We start from the raw sequence: 17,984 nt of genomic DNA, 5'->3' as shown, positions 1-17,984 counted from the left end.
GAAATATTTAGCAGGTACCTGCAGCACGAGAGCCTCTTCTCCGTCATTTATTGCAGTTATTGCAATTATTGCTCCAGACTTTTTGGAGGGACTTGAAGAGAACCTCAGCTTTGAAAGAGAGCACTGGAGGCAAGTAAGTCGATTCCATACTAAATACTGTTTCCATGGAGAACAACAAATGTCATGCCCTACAATCTTCTAATCGAACTGTATCATCGCTGCCAGCCAAGCTATCGTAAGCTCAATGCTGCCCTCAGCAGAGCCAACAAACCACTACAGGTAGGATATGACCTTTGAATTGAATGCTGTTGCTGATTTACAGCTGGAAGTCCATCTTCTCTCCTCCTCACAGCTGTAATGACCTGGCAGAGATAAAAGTGGCTACTTAAAAAAACCCAAAAGCCACATTATTTCACTTTCACAGAGTGCAGAGCACAGGGCCACCTCATCTCTTGACAGAGCTTGCCCGCAGCTACAGTAGCTCTACGCGCACTTCCTCCAGCTGCCGCGCAAGTGAACGGTGACTCACCAAACCAAAGCGCCTACCAGCAAACCAAGCTACCAGGACTGCTGACTTTTCAGCAGAGATAACTTAAACAGGTCAACATATATTGTTTTAGGACCCATATCTCATTTTAATTAAGACTAGACACTTCCACCTAGCTTCAAACTGTAATTACAGCCAAGCTTATTAGGGCAGATAACAGCGTACTGCTCGACACGAGGTGTGGCCGGTGGTTCACCCTCCACCCACGCAGGGTTATCTCCTGTACTTCCTCCTGGGGCTGTCGCCGCTGCAGGGTTCACCAAGTTGGTGGTTCATACCCAAGCGCAGCCAGCCAGGCTGCAAGGCCCAACTCTGCCCTCGTTAGCGATTCATTTACGTGTCACCCATGCTAGGTGGGGCAGCGGAGTGGGGAAGAGTCCTCTAGTCTGTGCTGCAGTTAGCTCCTGCTCTCCAAACACGCTGGGGGGACATACCCGTCCTGACTGCACAGGGAAAATGCAGGGCCTGTGCACTTTTACAGCAGGAACTGTTAAACCAAAGAAAAAGCTGCCTATGGAGCCCTATCTATACAGCCCCCAAAACAGCTAGCCTGGGTTTAAAGGAACACAACGCCGTCACACCTATTTTACAAAGGACGCTACTCAACTATTTGTACAGCAGCAGCCGTGTTCACTCTCAGCACCAAGGCTTTTGAAAGATAATGGCCTTAAACTTAAATCTTACATGCTTCCTTAAAACCCCCAACCCAGACTACGCTGTACTGTCACTTTGAAAGAAACCAGCGGTGTAAAGTCACAGGGACTTACTGGCTGTACTTGCATTCACTTCCCAGCCTCTGAGGGGGAAGAGGAAGCAGCTTGCTTAATTACACCGAGTGCCATAAGGAATTGGGAATATTGCTCAATTACAACTTCTTCTAAACCACATGAGAAATCAGACTCAGACAGGGATTAATACACTTGTTACACCTCGAAGCAGACCTAATGTGTCAGCTACCACACTCACTGACACTAGTCAGAACAGGGCATGCTTCACCCCCAGCCTGTTTCATCCAAGATCACTTAGAAGGGCAGCCTGCCCTTCTTTGTCATTTTCCTCTCGAGATGGAAACTACTCCTCCATCTCAGTGAGGGAAGTGTGAGCAGGAAGAAGAAACAGCATAGAAACCTACCTACAAGATAAGGCTAATGCTGTTTTAGCTGGAGGAGCAGTGGTAAGCACGCTAGGTGGTTTTGCCTGTTGACACATCACTGAGGACTGAAGGTACTAAGGTAGCAAGTTTTTCTAAACTTGAAATCACATTTTACATTAATACATGGCTTTAGTTACAAATGCAGTATTAAAGGTCAGTATCAAGACTGTAAGTTCTGAGGAAGATGCACTTTTTGTTACAGGGCCCAGATGACAATCCTTGACTTCGCAAACTCAAGGCTTTTACTGAGCATTTAAAGATAATTGTTATCAAATAGCTTTGAGCATGCTCAGCTGGAAGGTTTTCTAGAAAAATCTTTTGCCTCTCCTGCGGCAGAGGTCCAAGAGTGCTTACTTGACTAGTATGGTGGAAGGATGACAGTTCTAGATTACTATGGTGGAGAGCAGCTAGAGACACTGTGAGATGATGCCAGGACCCATAGCCATTGCCATCTTCAGACACACACAAAAGCCTACATGAAAAATAAGAACCTTAAAGACTTGGACAAGACAAACATGGGTGCTTGTTTTGAATAAAGCTTTGTCATACCAGCCTGCAAGGAGAGGCACCATCGCTGCTTTGAACAAGGTCCCCAGCTCACAGAGGAGTCCCTGCCTTGCACAAGACGATGATGCACAGCCCTTTCTCCCTCTCCCCTCTACTCAGGGTGCCTGAGACAGTGAGCTTTACACCCACTCTGGGCACAGTTGTACAGCCTGTTTCCCTGAGCTGGAAGGAGTCATTCATCACAATTCAGATGTGGTTACTATGTTTAGAAAAAACAGTACCTCAAAAAAAAAAAAACCCCACCAAAAAACAAAAAACCCAAACCCAACCCAAAAAAACACACACACACAAAAAAATCCCCAAAACCAGCAGCTTGTCAGTTCAGCCCACTTTAGAAGAAATTGAACAGACTAGTCACCCCAGTTTGGTAATACAGGTATCTATTTTATTAAAAAAGTTACAAACAGGTGGACTGTAGGGTTGTCTTACAAAATGACAAGAATGAATTCTACTGGAAAAAACTTTTTACAAAGCATTATAGGTAATTGTTCCGTTTTTGCACTTGTTATTCCAGATTTCACCTATCACTGATAAAGATACAGTACATTAGATACATGATGTTAGGTTACATTTTTATTTGTAGAGCCCTACTGCAGTGATTTGAACAACTCCTAAACAGATGCCATAGTAAAGACAATACATATTGCATTTATTATTAGCCTCTTACTCTAATAAGCAACTTCACATGCAATCTATTGAGGAAGCCTAAAATAACTTTTGGTCCCTTTTCCCCCCAAAGTGTGCTGAAGAAACCATCTCTCGTTTTCCCAGTCCTGTCACTCTAAGCTAGTTCAAGTTTTTAAAGTTTTTTTTTTCTTTTTTCTTTTTTTTTTTTTTGCGCTGAGGTCAATGAAAATGAACACTGGTCTGATAACTACCCATAGGAATGAACCACTGATTAATATTAAACCAACTTTTTCCCCCTTAGACAAAGGAAAACTAAGATCTTTATGATTACTTTTATTTCCTATTACTTCCTTACAACCTACAAAAGAGATCAACAACCACCACTTAAAAAAAAGAAATCTACTTTGAATACAAGGTTTGGTTTAATTCCGATATTAAAGTGCAAACCTAAGTATTAGCCTCAGCCTGTTTATAAAGTTTGTACAAACAGGGGGAAAAAAAAATTTTCAAGTAACCCCACAGGAAAAAAAAAATAAATCAGGTGTTTTGATACCCAAGCAGAAAACCTGGTGTCCTCTTCTTTTCAGGATTCAAATTCAACACTGAATGTAGACTCAGAATCTTTATTTCTGCTAACACTGTAAAGTCAGCCTGCATTATTACCAATAAAACACATTAATGTTGAGATACTGTACCGGTGATCTTTTATTGTTTTAAATGCCATCATCCACAATACAATTAGTGAGTTTTAAACTGCTTAACCTCATATATCCATCACTGCTTTTACCGGAGCTTTTCTCAAAGTTATTTAGCTATTACAGGGAAAGAATGTACATTTCTAGAAGCATGTTCAAATGACTAAAGCTGGGCTCCTAAAAACCTAGAACTTTGGTGCAGTAGGTGAGCTGCAGTTATTACATTTCTGCAAAAAAAAAATTACACGTTTTAAACCACTGCTAGAAAAAGCTCTCATGTATGCAACATGTTAATAAAACTGAACAAAAAGATTTCATCTGTTCTTTGTACATTTTCATTCTGCTCTTTATACCTGTGTTATTGTTAAAATTTTCAAGTATTCAGAGAAAATGTTGATCAGGTAAACAATAAGGAAGGCAATGGCTGTTTAAAGCACACTTGCAGTTAGTATCACTGAAACCTGGTGCTTTTCCCCTTGTTACACCAACTTGTCTCTAATATTAAACTTGTTTATTGGGAAAAAAAAAAAAACAACTAAAAAGCAATTTGTGACAGTGCAAGAAAAACTTTAACAAATATTGCTTTAAAATATTATTCAGAAAGACAAATATTAGGAACTATAAAATGTAAAGTGATCTTATTTGCATTAGATTTACATGTGCAGAGGTCTACTAGATGTCTCTTAATGTGCCAGGCAAAGCTGAGCTGACTGACTAGGCATACAGCCCATTTTGAAGGATACATTATCCCTTTTCAAAGGCATAACGAAGCTATTTGTAAACAAGCAAGTTCAGAAACTCAGTAGAAGGAAAAGTGTGCTGCCATTTTTCAATGCTACAATTGTCATTTTTGATTAAATGAGTTTAAGAAACCCATGATTGCAAGAAAAGAATCATCAGCTGGAGACTTTACATCCCATTCCAAGTAATCCCTATGGTCAAATCGGACCAGTTACAAACACAATATCACAGCTGCATTTGCCAAGAAAAGGGATACTACATCCATACAACAGAGGTGCCTTCAGTATCTTTTCATGACACTGTCACACGTAAACAAAAAGTCTCAAAGAATGACCAACTACATTGTAGGAGAAAACTTTGCAAATAGAAATAAGCACTGATGCGAGGTAATATACAGAAGTAACCATTTGTTTAAGGCTCAATTTATTCTCCATTAAAACTCTCTTCTTTTAAAAGGCATTGAGTAGGTAATACTGAGTTTAAGTATTTAATAAATACAAGTTCAGAAATTGATTAAAGAAATCAATTAAAATATTAAAAATGAACTCTTGCATATTAGCCATTATATGAACTTAGAAAGCTATAAAAGGACTGATAGATAAAGAACAGATTTTTAAACTTATGGTAAACATGCTAAGCATTCTGATTAAGGTGTGTGGATCCTGGAGGCCACCAACCTTATGCACTTAGATGTATGGCAATGTGCTGTAATAGAGACAGGTTTACCAAGGCTCAGCTCTGCAACCCGGGCTGAAAGTTCTCCAAAGCAGCATCTGTGCAAGTTTCCTCTGAGTTTTATCTGCAATTTAAACAAAATAACTGATGAAAGCCATATTCAATACACATTCAAAGTGAACTCAGCTTCTCCCACAGTGTGGGACAGCTAGTTTTCTGTACTGAGCTCCAAAGCACTGCTTTACACAGCGGCATTCTTGAAGTTATCCTCCTCTAATTCTGGTAATACAAGAGGCAAGCAGGTTGCTATGAACTTTGTAACAGCTGCCCCCTGTGGGATACTAAATTGCTTCTAAAGATCTGAAACAGGTAGGAAATTTGAGTTCTCCTGCAGAGAGATACATGCATTAGACTTTGCATTGGTAGTGAGAAGGCGCTACATCACCCAGTAACATGAAGCAATGGCATTTTGTACAAGTTCTGGGAACAGGTAGATGAGCCAACTAATTCAGTTTTGACATCTGAGTTCTCAGCATTCAGATCCTCTAAATTACTACTAAAAAAACCCCTTCGCAGTCATGAGACCTAGCCTCAGCAGGAACAGAACTGTATGCTACTGTTCTCAATCAAGCACACAAATATAAGTGGTGTTACCAGTGTGACCGGTACATCTTTGTATTTCTGATAACTTGCTTGCACTTCACAAGATTTATCTGCAGAGATATCCTAAAAGCCTCAGTCAAAGCTGGGTCTGTAGAAACCTGTCCTTCATATGCACCTGCATGCACTTCATTGAAGCTTGATCCTTAACTTTCCAGGGATTTTGATGAGTCTTCTCTATTCTTGAAGTAATTTCTTCTTTGTAGGAGTCAGGATCTTACATTTACTACTGTACTGTTTCTTTTCAGCTGTTGATTTGCTCTCAATTAACAGTTTGTCACGACAGAGTCCTCTTAGTCAGGGTTCCCTTCTTGCCTAACAACTGGTCACCACCAACATCCAGGAGCAGTACTCCTGCACTGACAGGAACAAACAGCCAAGTTTTGCTTGCTTGTTTGTATGTTTTTGAACTAACAGTAATTCTCACCCAGTCTGGTAAGCACATGTGCCCCCACACACTGATGCTGGCCTGTGAGTTTTGGATGGGGAGGGTCCCTGTACTGTCAAAACAGCAAACAAGCATTTAGCTTTTAATGGGGACAGATCAGACCTGCTTAATAGGTGTTTTATCTTTGCTTAGAGTACAGGAGAGGCAAATCATTTACAGTGCAGCTCCTCATCCTACCAGAGTTAGATCCATCCCAAAACTTCACCTAAATCCAGCATCCAGTGCTGTAGCCAGCAGAATTGCTGGGGACAGTAAAAACAGAAAAAGCAAGTAATGGTATTTTCCTCCACATGCTCCTTCAGCATCCCTGTATTTACAGATTAGGGACCTCCCAATTCAGATTTGTCATCTTTCCATTTAACTTGTGCTTAGTTACTACAATTAGTACCAAAGTACCTTATCTGGCTTCACCTGCCCATGAAATTTCTATAGCACGCCCTAGTCTCTTCAGCAAGCAGGCAGGAGAGAAGGGGCTGTTAGACAATCTAGTAGAATAAATTTATCTGTGTTGTATAGCCACACAGACCAGAAGACAGTATACTTTCAGTTTTTATCCCTAGAGAAGACTACTCTTCCTTCAGTGCTTGCTAATACCACTCATGAATGGAGGGGACAGAAATCACTAGTCAGCATCAGTCTTACACCCCAATATTAAGGTGTTCCAAATCTGACTAGTACCTCTACAAAAAACCTTTAAGGCACCAGCACTGTAACAGGTGCCATATTTTAAAGATGATTTAAAATACAAAACACTGTCATACTGAAAATTCAAGAGAAATACTAGAGCATGGAAAAAGAGCAGCTACTGGAAATCTCACATTTCTGAAAGCAATACTGAAATGACAGAAGACCACTGCAGAAGCAGGAAAGGGGAGGGGGGGGGGGAACAGGATGCAAGAACAACGCACATTTTTAAAAGGAACTATGGGTTATCCTGATTAGGTAGTTATGTTCCATCCTTCATTTCACCCAAGGTGGCTGACGGAACAGTAATTTAAGCTAGTACTACTCAAAAATGCCATGGAAGAACCTACACATCATCATACTTGACAGATATGTTGAGGTATCAGTACCAAAACGAGGTAAGTGGTATCTGCTAGTTAACACTGACACTGAAACAGCCTCAGATAAAACCAGGCCCACCCCCCACTCCTCCCATTGGTTTCTCCATCAGAATTGGAGAGACAAACTTCATTCTGAACTAACTGTCCCAGACGTAAGACTCCTCCTGGACACAGACAGGTCACGGAACTGAGAGATGACGATTATGCCAGGACAGAGCTATAGTTCAAGCCCACTTCCTACACTCAGGTTTTCAGGCAGCTGGTTCCACTTCCTCAGTTTCACTTTACCTAGGAGGGGTCACTGCTAAAGCAGATGTTTTAGAAGCAGCAATTGTTTTGTGGATCACAGATAAGCAGAAGAATTACAAAGCTGATTACAGCTATCACAAGAGACCATCAGCAGCTCTTCTACACTAGAGCACATCAGACAGAAATTATCAGGCAGTAAAGGCTTATCATAAAGTTAATGAGATCCTACACCTACTCAATCAAAGAACAAGGACAGAGTGGGAGCCAGGAAGAAGAAAATATCCTGAAAGTGCGAGGCTGAAATGAAAGATAGGGAGCATGAAGCCTGTGAAGAGCCAGGACGAGTAATAAGGAAAGACGTTCCAGACATGGTGAGATCTGGACTGAATAGGAAGCTGCTTAGGAAGGACACACTTACTTGTTTGGCACAGGTGATGAGACTGCACTGGGTGGAAGCAGCACCTCCTAGAAGCAAGGAAGTATTTTGCTGCTAGAGGCTTGATGTGACATTATGAGCTAGGCAGAATGAAGGGGAGGAAATGTGTATTACAGAAGCTTAGGTTCCTCTACCTCAAGAGATCACAAAGACACAAGAATACAGCTGTTTCTTCTGAAGCAAGAGCATGCTTAGGAAAATCATCAAATCTAGGCATAAGTTAGGATTCAGAGGAATAACATATGGCCCCGCCTCCCACCTCAGTTTCACCTTTAAGATTAAACTTGATATTTAATGCTAAACCCAGAACTGGCCAGGTTACAAAGAAGCCTCCCTTTGAAGTAACCAATTCTGGACAATTCTTTGTCCATAAATTTCATGGACAAAGGGTCTGATTTTGTCAGTGTTGAAGACAGCAACCTGCACAGGATGAACCACTAGTAACCCAGGGGATTGCCATAACCTTTGGCATGATACTTCAAGCCCACATACTCTTTGTTTGTGAAGCTGCCTTAGAACTAGCTGAAACTTTGCATTACTATATGTGACTCAAGATATTAACCCTGTAAGCTCTTAGTTAAGAAAGCAGTAATTGCTTTGATTTACTCCTTCCTAGAACCCTACAAGGCTCTGCAGGTGTTAGGGATTAGCGTACAAGGAAAGACCTTATTTGTATTTTTCGCTGCTCCAACACAAGCGGTTTCCTCGCCTTTCAGCAAGCAAATCTTGAACTTACACACACCCCTTACATGGTGACAGCAGCCTTTCCTAATTTCACAGGACTGGAGATAAAAACATCATGTATTATCTTTAGAATGACAGTGCTAGGGTCATGAGTATGTAAAATTTTACATTCACAAAGCACTTGATAACAATCTCAAAGACAAGCTTTGAGACTTCACTCTCTGACCTTGCACTCAAGATTAAAGAGGATACATGGTCCAAAGCTTCCAGTAATAACCTAATTTCCCCGTTGTCACTCAAGACACAAAAAGCTACTTTGACTCAAGCAAGAGTTATTAACATGGCAGTCAGAGCCTAAGCCTCAATCAGTGCAGCTGTCAAGAGGGACAGTTTTTTCCCCTGAATTTTTATGTCCTCTCTCATCCCTGCACTTGCCCTCAGAGATCACGTCGAGTTGTTTGCCAGGACAGGTCCAACAGACAACTGAAGGTCTGATGGACCAGCCGGCTGCACGCAGAGTGTAACAATGATGTAGAAGAGCCCTATTCAGTAACATGGATTCAAGCTGATGGCGAAACTAGACCTGCAATGGCTAAGAAGAAAAACAAGAGCGGGGAGGGGGGTGTCCAGAACCACCTCACACAGGAATGACAGTGCTGCCGCATGCAGGCAGGAGCAGATCCATTTACACAAACAGGTGAAAAAGGTACTGAAAAAGACCACCATGCATGTGAAGGGCCAAGAGCAGCTATCCTTGCAGATAAAAATAAAAACCAAAGCAATACCCGAGACAGGGGAAGCTTCATAGAGGCCCCTCTGAACACTACACTCTTGCCACACCTCTTATGAGTCACTGGGAAAGGAAGAGTCTGCATTGGGAAGCCATTTTATAGCATGTTCTCTGCTCTGGAGATTTTAGATGAAGAGCACTTTGCACATGTCCTCGACTAGTACATGTGGGGCTTCAAGCCACTCCTCACAGCTCAGGGTGGTTCTCTTTTAAACTTATTCCACTGATAAGGCAGAACTGTACTCTAAGTACATTCAGTTTCTGTACCATAGAATTTTTTTTTTTTTTTTTTTTAAAACAAGCTGAAAGTCTTCTCAGCAGAACTATTGGGACACTTAGGTCACAATAATCCCACTGAACTCCCAAGGTAATTCCCATTACTTGAAAATAATTCAGATACCAACTACAACCAATGAAGAAACCCAAAACCCACTGCAACAGCACAAAACATTATTAAGGATAACGTAATGTCAAATACAGCACTGACAGTCAAAATAGGTGCAGATGAGATCATACACTCTGTCTCACTGTAAAATTACTGCAAGTAAATGCAATGTTCCCCAACTAACCCTGCTGAAGTAATGCAAGAAGTCCATTTGACTCAAGTAACCATGTGCAACTGAATGCACAAGCTTCCATCTCCATTGGAGGAAGGCCACCTCCAGGTTAGACTACTTAATTTCAGACTCCTTGTCACACTTTATCTGCTTACTTAAACAGCATGCCTATGCACCTCAACTAGTTATGACTGTTCCACCAACCTGCTCTGTATGGCCATGATTGAGGTTTTTCTTAATTTCTCTCACTGGACGATGCAAGTTGTACAACACTGATCTTGTTTTTCAGGCAGGGAGGCATAGTTCATTTGCCTGACGATCTCAGCAAACAGTTCATCCACCATTGTTTTACTCTTGGCTGATGTCTCCATGAAGGGACAGCCCCACTCCTGAGCCAGGGCTCTGCCTTCTGCAGATAAGACCTCCCTCTCCGACTCCAGATCCACTTTATTCCCCACTAGGATCAGAGGAACTTTCTCGTATCTCTTCACACGGACAATCTGGTCCCTCATCGGCTTGATGTCCTGATCAAACAATCCAACTGGTTAGTACATTTAAGTAATCACACGGAATTACTATACAACCACTATAGAAGCACATTTTAATAACCCTCACATGCAACTGGACATTCAAAATACATCAGAAGACTTCTTAAATTCATACTCACATGGATCTACAACTCAGAGAAAGTTTACCACCCATCTTTAATAAAAGTTATTTATTTTATATAAATGCATACACATTTTAGAAAATGTGTGCGTATATACAAACAGAAAGTGACTGCTGTACTCTGAGAGACTTCGGTTCAGCTAGAGGAAGATACAGCATAGCTGCTTTGAGAGTTGATTTCGGTTTTCTGAAAAAATTGTCTCAAGTCTAATGACCTGTAACATTAGCAGCAGCATGCCATTACACAATCATTTAGGAAGTTTGTGTTTAGTTTACAGCTTGAGAAATCTAGTAATTTAAATAAAGTCTTCTCACTTCTGGAATGCTTAGAATAATTCATTGTGAACACATTTAATCACATGTAAGTAACCAAATTAGATGCTGTAAAGAGATTTTATTACCTAGAGATGCATTTATTCAAGTCTGAGCTAACATCAGGGAGTTTACACTTGAAAATCTGAGTCAGCCTCCTCTGCCCCCTGAGTGTTTTAAGTTACTATCAGTACTACTAAGTTCCACAAATACTTGCATAGTTCCGAGACAAAGCAATGTAAGCATTTGAAGTTACCACTGTGTGAAAGAACTGCAGAGAGTGGTTTACACCTACAGGCTTCAGAGTAAACATGCTATAGACAGACAGGAATAATTAAATATTAACAGGACAGATTACTAACTGTATGTCCATTCCTTCAATAATGGGGACTTGCTGGTCCCTAAAACAAGTGAAAACGAGGGGAAAAGCATCCCAATGTCATTGCTGTTGTTTTCCAAAGATGGTACGTCTTCAGCTTGTACTCGGGCTATTTCGAGGCCTCTGCTAAGATAAAGTTTAGCCTTCAGCAGAAGCAAACATACTGCTTCAGTGGGGGTGTGCAAGGTTTTGCCAAGCAGCTGGAATACACCCAACTCGACAACTGAAGCCAACGCAGTAGCTGCAAATCCCTGCACTGCATGCAGTGCTGCTAAATCCACTTATTCCCCACAAATAAAGCCTCATGTCTAGAGGCAGCTTAGACCAGTTACTGGCTGAGATATTTCCATTTTTTGGAGAGTTTTAACATAGAAATGAAATCCAGACCCACAAATTATCACATATGGCTTGCTTCTCTTCTCCTCTCAGTACACCACCTACGCTGTGAAAGCATCGAGCTTATGCTGGACAGGAATATATTTGGGGGGGAGGGGGCGGAAAATAGCAGCTTACTTAACAAGTCACAACTGCAGAACAATAAGACTCTCTTCTTCAAGACCAACTGAAGAAACAGGCCTTTTAAGAAGGAGGGGAAAGAAAAAAAGAAAAAGGGAAGTCTCGATTTTAATATCGAGTGATTTCTTCATAAAAGGGGATTGCCAGAAGACTTCTGTTGGGGAAGTGGGAGCGGGTCATTGTTCTCCAACACTGCGTGGGATTTAACAATGGTGGCACCCTGATAAGTACCTGCAAAGCAAGCAGTTTTCTGTCAGGAAGCAGGGCTGGTAAACGCACTTTCACGCGGGGCATTTGCACTTTTACCCCTTCGGAGGTAAAGAGCTTAAGGCACCCAGGGCTAGCCCTGAAACTCCCTCCTCGGCCCAGCGCCTTCCCCGGGGCAGGAACGGCTCCGTCCCGGGAGGGGACTCCGGGGCAGCCGCCTCCCTGCCCCCCCCGAGCTGCCGGGGCAGCCGCCGCCCCCGCCCAGGGCCCGGGCGAGGTTACCTGGAAGGACTGCTGGTTGACCAGGCTGTAGACAAGGATGAAGCCCTGGCCGTTTTTGATGTAGAGATCGCGCATGGAGGCGAACTGCTCGGTGCCCGCCGTGTCGAGGATCTCCAGCACCGAGGGGGACGAGTCCACCTCGATCTCCTTGCGGTAGAAGTCCTCGATGGTGGGGTCGTACTTCTCGATGAAGGTCCCGGTGACGAACTGCACCGTCAGGGCGGACTTCCCCACCCCCCCGCTGCCCAGCACCACCACCTTGTACTCCCGCATCGGGCCCCGCAGCCGCTCGCCGCTCCCCCGCCGGGCCCGCCGCCGCGGCCCGGGCCTAGGGCAGGCGGCAGCGCGGCCCTCGCATAGCCCCGGCCCGCCTGAGGAGAAGGGCGAGGCCCCGCTGCTCCCGCGCCACCCTGAGGGAGAGAGAGACAGCCGTTAGGGCCCGGCCCGGCGCGGCTCGGCTCGGCCCCGCCGCCGCCCCGCTCCGCTCCTTACCGCCGCGCCTCACTCCATCCCGCCGCGCCTCCGCCGCGGGAACCGCCCGGCAGCGGCCGCCCCCGCCCGGAAGGGTTATGGTGCGGCACCCGGAAGCGCGCCCCTCCCCGCCGCTTTCCCCGGTCACTTCCGGCGGGGAGCTCCGGCAGCGCCGGCTGGGCACGCCCCGCGACGTGCCGCGTCACCGCCCGCGCAAACAGGGGCCGGGCGCTTCGTGCGGCCGCACCCGCCGCGGGGGACGGGTTTGCGTGTGGCACCGAGGCAGCCCCGCTCGCCCCCTGCGGGCGGACGGCTTTGCGTGTGGCACCGAGGCGTCCTGCCTGCCTGGCCTCGCGGCGGGGATCCGCCCCGATATGGCGGCCGACAGCAGCCGGCGGGCGCTGCGGCGGAGCCCTGCCCGGGCCGGGGGCGGTGAGGGAGACGGTAGGCGGGCGGGCGGTCCCCGAGCCGTGCGGCCACACACACCTGCCTCCTTGGTGTCCCCTCACGCCGGGCCCTGGAGGGCCGGACGTCCCCGCGGGGTGAGCGCAGGCCCCGCGGCCGATCGGGCCCGGTTCAGCCGCCGGCCGCCCGCTGTGAGGCCGAGCTGCTCCCGGGCCGCGGCGGCACCGGCGCCTTACTGAGCCTTCCAGCACAGAAATCGTTCTTAATCACGGCACGAGTTACATAAAAAGGCGGTTTACTTGAGGAGCGCCTTGGCCAAGTCCTGCTCGGCTCTCACTAACTTGAGAAAAACTCATCTCGGCTGCCGGCCGGGAAGAGACCTGCTGGGTTTGGTGATGTGGAGGAAGGAAGGGCTGGTGGTGGTGGTGTGGAGGAAGGGCTGAAGGGCTGGCGGTGCGGCGGGGGCAAGGCAGGGCGCAGGCCTGTGGGGAAAGGGAGACGGCCTGTGGCACAGTCGGCGAGTGGCAGGGAGGGTGGAGAGAGAAGGTACGCCGTCACCGTGATTTTACGTGCCTAAAAGCGTGCTGTTGATAAAGTGGGCTTATAAAAGATGTTACCTCTACTTACAAGCTTTGTCTTGTATCCTTACACCTTCCCGGCCGCAGCAAAAGAGCCAGATCTCGCTGCTTGGCTGTCACGTACTTCCGCAGAGGTTTTTCTTTTCCGTCCTGTTTTCTTTCTCTCGGAGCCCTTTGCACGAAAAGCATGCCAGAACCGGCACTGACTCTCCCAAACAACAAACCAGTGTGTGGTGGCTCCGGGATGCTCGGTCGCTTAGGCAGCTTCATCACTCCAGCCGGCCGACAGCAGGTGTCAGCAAGGGACCGAACGCGGGAGCAGAAGCCGCCAAGCTGCCGGCCTGATCTCGGTGGAGCAGCGGCCGCCTTGCACGGCTTTCCAGCCCACCCAAATGCATCCCCGGGCACTTTTGGAATTAGCCCTGGCGTTTTCCCCATCAATGAATTTCCCTCGTTGTTAAGAGGAAGTAACTAAGAAGAATAAACAGCTGTCTTCTTTCTAAAATAATAAAAAAATCCCTCAGTCACTGGCTCGATAGTTTGCACAAAGCATTCCCACCCATAGGAGAAGCTGCTCTCTAATATAACCAGATTTGCTTCTGGGCACCAGAATGCTGCTTCTCACGGTCTGCAGAATTTCAGCAGACAAGTCAGATGCAGGATTTGTCCCTTCCCTCTGTGCGTTACCTGTTTGATTGAAAGTCTGAGGCAGACACTGCTGTGTGTCCCATCTTGCGTCTGTCCTGCGCTTCCAGCAGGTCCTAGAGAGGTGCCTGGTCAAGGCTAAGTGTCATCCAAAGACGCATATAAGGTATGGTAGAGGTGGCTCTGCTTGTGGCTGTTTTCGCAAATAGCATTATTTTATTCACTTTCTTTCCATAAAGAGAATATGTCCATTATGGGGAAAGCTCAGTGAGGACTTCTAGCCACCAGAACAAATCTTACATAAGTTACACCAAATTTGAGTCACTCTTCTTTATTGCATGTAAGCAATAACCCCTCTACTTCCTTTGCCATTGCCTGCAAAATTGTTTTGTCAAGTGAATTGCTGGCATGAGGTAGACGTGCCTGGATGGAAGACATTCACATGGCTGGTGAATCAGCTCAAAAATGTAGAAAGGTGAGCATTAAAGCAGGCTGCCTCCTATTTCAACCCTATTATAAATCATGAGCAGTTGCAAAGTACCTAATGTACTCAAGGTGCTCAGGATAAAGGAAAGAGTTGCTCGTAGAGGAGCTTCCCATCTAATTTTAACCATGACACAATCAGGGACAGTGACAAATGGGGGGGGAGGGAGAAAAGGGGCAAGGGAGGATGAGGGTGACAATAATGAGATTACACGGTCACTTAGGTTCATTATGCGCATGTCTTTGTGGCACTGCTGGTCCATTATGTTTGTGATGAGTGGAGAAATGACTAAGGGAGTGGAATCGGGGCAAAGAGCACAGCCATGGGGCAAGCGGAAGAAAAAAACCAAATACATTTTTGTGCAGTTTGGCTTAACCAGCAATGCCTCACTCTTGGGCTGAGTGGACAGCCCAAGCAGGTGGGTGCAGGATCGGGAACCTGGATTTTTTTCCTCCAGGTGCATAATCAATATCAGTTTGGATTCCTGGAGGTTTATTTCCCAACTCACAGCACTTTGTAGTTGGCCATACCTGTCTACAGCTGAAAAAAAAGTCTGGTCTCAAAGCGCACCCAATTGTTCATTATCCTTAAGACAAGTCGTTCCCTTCATTAAACAGTTTGCGCAGCTCTTTCACCGCCTTGTACTCTACCAGGTACTTGGAGCCACAAAAATAACTGGTGATGTAAAAGGTTTTGAAACTCCAGATGGGAATAGCTGCTTCTGCCATAAATGGCCAAGCCTTGAGCCAGCCACGCAGGGCACGTCCTGCCGATACCGCTGCTCTGCCGCTCCCTTGCTATCACCATCTCTGTCCCGGTGAGGTGTGGCACATCCCGGGTCAAAGGCCTGATCTAATCTCTGCTGCCACTTTCTCCCCGGCTCCTGCCAAACAGAAAGGCGCCAGTCTCGGACCTCGGAGCTGCCCCAGGAGGGTTTGCCCTCTCTCAGCAAAACAAACCTCCCAAATGAGCATCTGGGAAGGATTTGATGCTGCCAGAGCAGCTCTGTGCTGTTGGTGGGCTCAGCTGCTCTATGCCATGCCTGCAGCCAGCAACAATAAAGCAGGCTCTTATTAAATTAACCTGCTAAGACACAGATCCTGCAGGGATGTTCAGGGAACGGACAGATGGCACAAGCAAAGGCCAGGAATAATTGCAATCCCCACCTCACCAACGTGAGAGATGGATCCTGCCCGGTGCTGTGTCCAACAGGGAGGCAGGAGGGAGGGCAGGCAGCACCCTGCCCTGCAGAACCAGCCCCAGGAGGTGACGGAGGAGCATCCCGGAGCTCTGGAGGGAGTGAGGAGTCCAGAGCATCTCCCATGGCTGCCAGCGTGGGACTGCACCACCTCCCCACCAGCCAAAGCCTCCCCACCCCAGCCACGGCGTGGATGCTGCCCGGCTGCTGCCGCTGCCTGTTGCAGGCTGTCCGTGCTGTCATTATCGACCCGCTCGCTGCTCTGACTCATTGTGTCTGCCCGAGCTGTAAACCAGGCTCTTCTCTGCCAGGAAGCCTGCAGCAGGCTGCCGAGCGAAGGCGGCTGGGTAGATACGCAGCAGGGATGGCCTGGATTTCACCTAAGTTACCGTCTAGCTGGGCACATCATTTGCGCAAATACATGCAAAACCAGCTTAAGACCTAGTGTCGTTTCTTCTCCGCCTCTTCCAGTGGTTTTGCTAATCCACTTATTGTGCCTTATGGTGTTCAGCATGTTAGCTGCAGGGAAGGGACTGGCTGCTCGGGGCCCGTATGGCTGCCAGAGCACTGGGGGCTGCTCTCACATGCGGCTCTTTCGAGGAGGTCCTGTCATACCAGTCGCGTAACCGTAATGACGGTTTTGCTTTCAGCTCCATCAGATTACGGTGAAATATGTCATAGGGGTTGGATGTGTTCACCTGGCCCAGGCGCCTAATTCTTGGGCTATTTCAGGCAGTACGACCTGCAGAGATACTTTTCTTCTTTGCCAGCTTTTCCTGCCAACCTAGAGATGACTCAGAGGCAAATTCTGAGGACCTTTCTCAGAAATTTCTTATTTTATGCCATCCGTCAGCTTTTAGCCATTACTTTAGTAGCAACAAAAGACATGCTGGCACTTAAAAAAAGGTAAAGATCATTTTCCAAAGCAATTACTGATTCGGTGGCAGAAGTGGGGCTGCACTGAATTATAATTGATACAAGGAGTTTATTGGGATTTCTGGGAAGAGAAGCATCTCTCTTTGGTCCCCAGGCATGGTACCAGATCACCAGCCATTTAGAAAAGCTTGGCCCAGGAGCTGGTTGTTGCTGATGAGCAGCACCGCAGGGGAAGACGCTGTCGCTACATCCTGCCACGCTCACAGCCTGCAGCCCCTCGCCTCCGCACCAGCCCTCTCTCCTGGCTATCCCCTCTGATGCTGCATCTCCTGCCTGCACGGTCAGCATCCCGCACCAGGGCCGGCAAGCAGGTCTCCAGGTGGTGACGAGTCACCGCTCCGTGCGAGGACGCTGGTGGTGCAGCCAGAAAGCTGGTTTCATGGGTCACTCCTCTTCCTATTTTCTCCAGTCATTGAGCTATCTCCTCATTGCCCTTCACGGTCCGAGCTAATATAATCCGTACCGCAGTGCCTGGGAAGCGCCTCCAGCTATCGCTCACCGTATCCGTGTTGGGATTGTGCCGAGCCACAGCTCCATGGCTCCCAAAAAGTGGCCTGTCCTCCACGCACATGACATGATGCCAGCACGGCACGCTCTCCTTGGATACCCGCTTCCATGAATTTCTGCAAAGCTGAGGGGATGGGGCTGTCCTCAGGCTTGACCTTGTCAAATCACCAGCACATGTGACAGCCTCTCCCTAGAAATATACATACATACATATTTTAAAGTTTCTAGCCAACATTGTAGTAGAGTAAAACTGAAAATACAGCTCCTTAAGGCTCAAAAGCCAGAAGACAACAGTGAACACATAAAGCAAACCTGTTGCTTTAAACCCCAAATGAAAAGAAAGGAGGGGGGAAGGTAAATACACTGTCAAGATATATTTTTAAGCTTTTTGAAAATAAAGCAATTTTAAACTGACGTCTAACAGAAGAGTTCCCATTCGCTTTTAAAATTCCACGGGTTCTCCTTTTTTTTATCATATTCCTGCAGCATTTGCAATTTAATG

At 46.3% G+C, this 17,984-nt stretch overlaps 2 protein-coding genes across 3 annotated transcripts in view; both read right to left on the bottom strand.

Annotated features, from left to right (window-relative positions):
* The window catches only part of FRMD7 (FERM domain containing 7), a 33,014-nt gene extending 27,919 nt beyond the window's left edge, over positions 1-5,095 (bottom strand). Inside the window, exons 1-2 of the mRNA XM_041118947.1 lie at positions 5,008-5,095; positions 2,055-2,172 (exon numbers count right to left, since the gene is read on the bottom strand). The gene's annotated coding sequence lies outside the window, so the exon portion shown is untranslated. The remainder of the gene's footprint in view (positions 1-2,054; positions 2,173-5,007) is intronic.
* Positions 2,631-12,851, bottom strand: RAP2C (RAP2C, member of RAS oncogene family). 2 transcript variants are annotated; one of them, XR_005931027.1, is made up of 5 exons: positions 12,751-12,851; positions 12,259-12,668; positions 10,098-10,417; positions 5,008-5,129; positions 2,631-3,816 (listed from the first exon to the last, which is right to left on the bottom strand). XR_005931027.1 is itself a non-coding variant. In XM_029996838.2 (4 exons), the coding sequence occupies exons 2-3, from the start codon at positions 12,529-12,531 to the stop codon at positions 10,139-10,141; spliced, it is 552 nt and encodes a 183-aa protein (XP_029852698.1). In that variant the 5' UTR covers positions 12,532-12,668; positions 12,751-12,851; the 3' UTR covers positions 2,631-5,129; positions 10,098-10,138. The 2 variants fall into 2 exon arrangements, 1 of the variants encoding a protein (XP_029852698.1); XM_029996838.2 differs by having other exon boundaries at positions 2,631-5,129.
* Positions 12,852-17,984: the final 5,133 nt, after the last annotated feature.

Source organism: Aquila chrysaetos, chromosome 21 (assembly GCF_900496995.4).
Source record: "Aquila chrysaetos chrysaetos chromosome 21, bAquChr1.4, whole genome shotgun sequence".
NCBI lineage: Eukaryota > Metazoa > Chordata > Aves > Accipitriformes > Accipitridae > Aquila > Aquila chrysaetos.
This window is presented reverse-complemented; position numbering and strand designations above follow the sequence as displayed.